We start from the raw sequence: 2,081 nt of genomic DNA, 5'->3' as shown, positions 1-2,081 counted from the left end.
CTTTGCTAAGCTGTTTCTCTTTTTTCTTATTCCCCCCCCCCCTTTCTCTTTCAAATTCTAGACTACTCTATTTGGAGACGTATTTATATCTTCCTCTTCCTCACCCCACCCAAGTTTATAGGAGGTTCTGAATAGAATCTTTTGATATGACACCAAAATGTAGTGTTTCCGAGTGAAACGTTGGTGGGTTTGTTTTTCCAATTATTATGACTCTTGGGATTCCTGCTCAGCTTGGATAAATGGATAATATCTATTTAAGACCATTTTTTACTTAAGTCCATTGGTATGAAGTGACTTTCTGGACCAGCCTAATTCACAGGGCTGCCCAGCATTCCAATGCTTAATTACCTAGTGCGTCTCAAACATAAGCACTCTGGAAACTCAAATAACCCTGTTAAAGAATGGAATATCATCTTTGGGACAAGGAGACAAACTGTGACTCTTAGGTTGGTTGTATGCTTTTTTTTTTTTTAAATAACACCACACACACACACACACACACACACACACACACACCCCTCCCTAATCACACTGTCAGCCCAGAATGATGTGAGAAAAGGCTGGTTTTACCTAAAGGGCAGCTAGTTAACTCTTTATATTTTCAAGAAATTATCTTACCCTCCCCCTCATCTGTAATTCATCTATATTCATAATGTGGACCATTTAAAATAGCACCTTTCATCTGTGTGTGAAACACAAGTGTAGCCTGCAGGTTTGAGCAGATGAAATGTTAAACACTGTAGCAGGGTCTCTCCGGAATAGGACTTTCCATTTAGGGCAAGAGGCTGAGAGCCCTTCCGCATGGAGGCACTTCCGTCTAACCCCATCACCCAAGCTTGCCTCGTTTGGGAAAGCAGCGTGGGTGGGAGCATTTGGGTGGCATACCCCAAAAACCACAGTAATTGGAAGGGAAAAAAAGCAAATATCAATTAGTAATTCCTCAGCCAGCTACCAATCTTGGTTTCCGAGGGACTCCACCTTGGGCTCTTCAGAAGCAGCAGCTTCCCAGGGACCTCGGACAGAAACGACGCGAATCTACATACATCTTGGTGCACTGAACATTTCCCCAAGGGAGGCTCTTGTTATCTGCCCGGCTTCCCTGGCTCTCTGCCTCCCTGTCAGCCTGCGGGCCTGTCAACCAGAATGATCCCAGCTTCTCAGGGCTTCCGTGGGAATGCGAGCAGGAAAGGGCTTTGAGAATTGAGGACAGGCAAGGTGGTGGTGTTCCGCCGCGCTCTGGGCACCCCGCACTTCCCGGAGCGCTGGGGATGCTGCAGTGAGCTTCCCCGCTCCCCTAGCAACCCCCGCCCCCGGGTTCGGGCAAGTGGCTAAAAGTTAGCAAATAAGGTGGGGGTGGGGACGGAGCACAAGGTGGGGTGGGGAAGGCGAGGTGGCGAGCCGAGACCCCCCGCCCAGCGGCCCCCCGCAGACAGGGCCGCGGGGGGCGGGGAGGGGGCGGCCGGGGCTCGCAGGAGCTCGCGCGGCTGGGCGCCTCCCAGGAAGGCGGGGAGGGGAGCGCCTGTTTACCCAGGAGGGCTGTGCTGATAGCACGTTCCTCGAGTTTACTTTGCTTTCCTTGAGTTTATTGTAAAGGGGTAAAGTTTTCGGATCTGTCACGTGACCCTGACAGGTCCTGCCTATGGCGCGGCAGACCACCCACGCCGAGGGCCATGGAACTGCTTAATAGAAACAGGCTTGTAATTGTGAGTCCGCGCTGCACTCCGCCGAAAGCCTCCGGCGGCCCAGCGCGCCGGGGTTTTTACACTTTCCGTTCCTTTTGTAAAGACGGAGGAGGAGGAGAAGACGAAGACGAAGACGAAGAAAAAGACGACAGGGAAGACAAAGAGACCCGCAGCGACAAGGCTAGGGGGAGACGAGGGAAGACGGGGAGAAGACGGAGGAGCGGAGGACCAGGAAAGGGGGGCGAGGGGAAAAAAGGAATTGATGTGAAATCCAAGCCCAGCGTCCGCGCCATCGGCACCCGCGCTCCGGGCAGGGCTTGACGGCCGGCTATGGTGAGTGCAGCCGGCGCGGCCGCCGCCGCCACCGCCGCCTTGCCCTCGCGCCGCGTGCGCCCCCGG

General features: G+C 53.4%; 1 protein-coding gene across 1 annotated transcript; it reads left to right on the top strand.

Moving 5' to 3' along the window:
• Nucleotides 1-1,509: 1,509 nt before the first annotated feature.
• Nucleotides 1,510-2,042, top strand: LOC125925404 (polyribonucleotide nucleotidyltransferase-like). Its single transcript, XM_049634361.1, has one exon. It carries the CDS (start codon nt 1,671-1,673, stop codon nt 2,001-2,003), a length of 333 nt encoding a protein of 110 aa, XP_049490318.1. The 5' UTR covers nt 1,510-1,670; the 3' UTR covers nt 2,004-2,042.
• Nucleotides 2,043-2,081: the final 39 nt, after the last annotated feature.

The sequence above is a fragment of the Panthera uncia genome, chromosome D4 (assembly GCF_023721935.1).
Source record: "Panthera uncia isolate 11264 chromosome D4, Puncia_PCG_1.0, whole genome shotgun sequence".
Classification (NCBI taxonomy): domain Eukaryota; kingdom Metazoa; phylum Chordata; class Mammalia; order Carnivora; family Felidae; genus Panthera; species Panthera uncia.
The sequence above is the reverse complement of the archived record's forward strand: the minus strand, read 5'-3'. Positions and strand labels throughout refer to the sequence as shown.

What these genes read in the sequence shown, in the direction of transcription:
- LOC125925404 (XM_049634361.1), top strand. Translation starts at nt 1,671, where the DNA reads ATGGAACTGCTTAATAGAAACAGGCTTGTAATTGTGAGTCCGCGCTGC.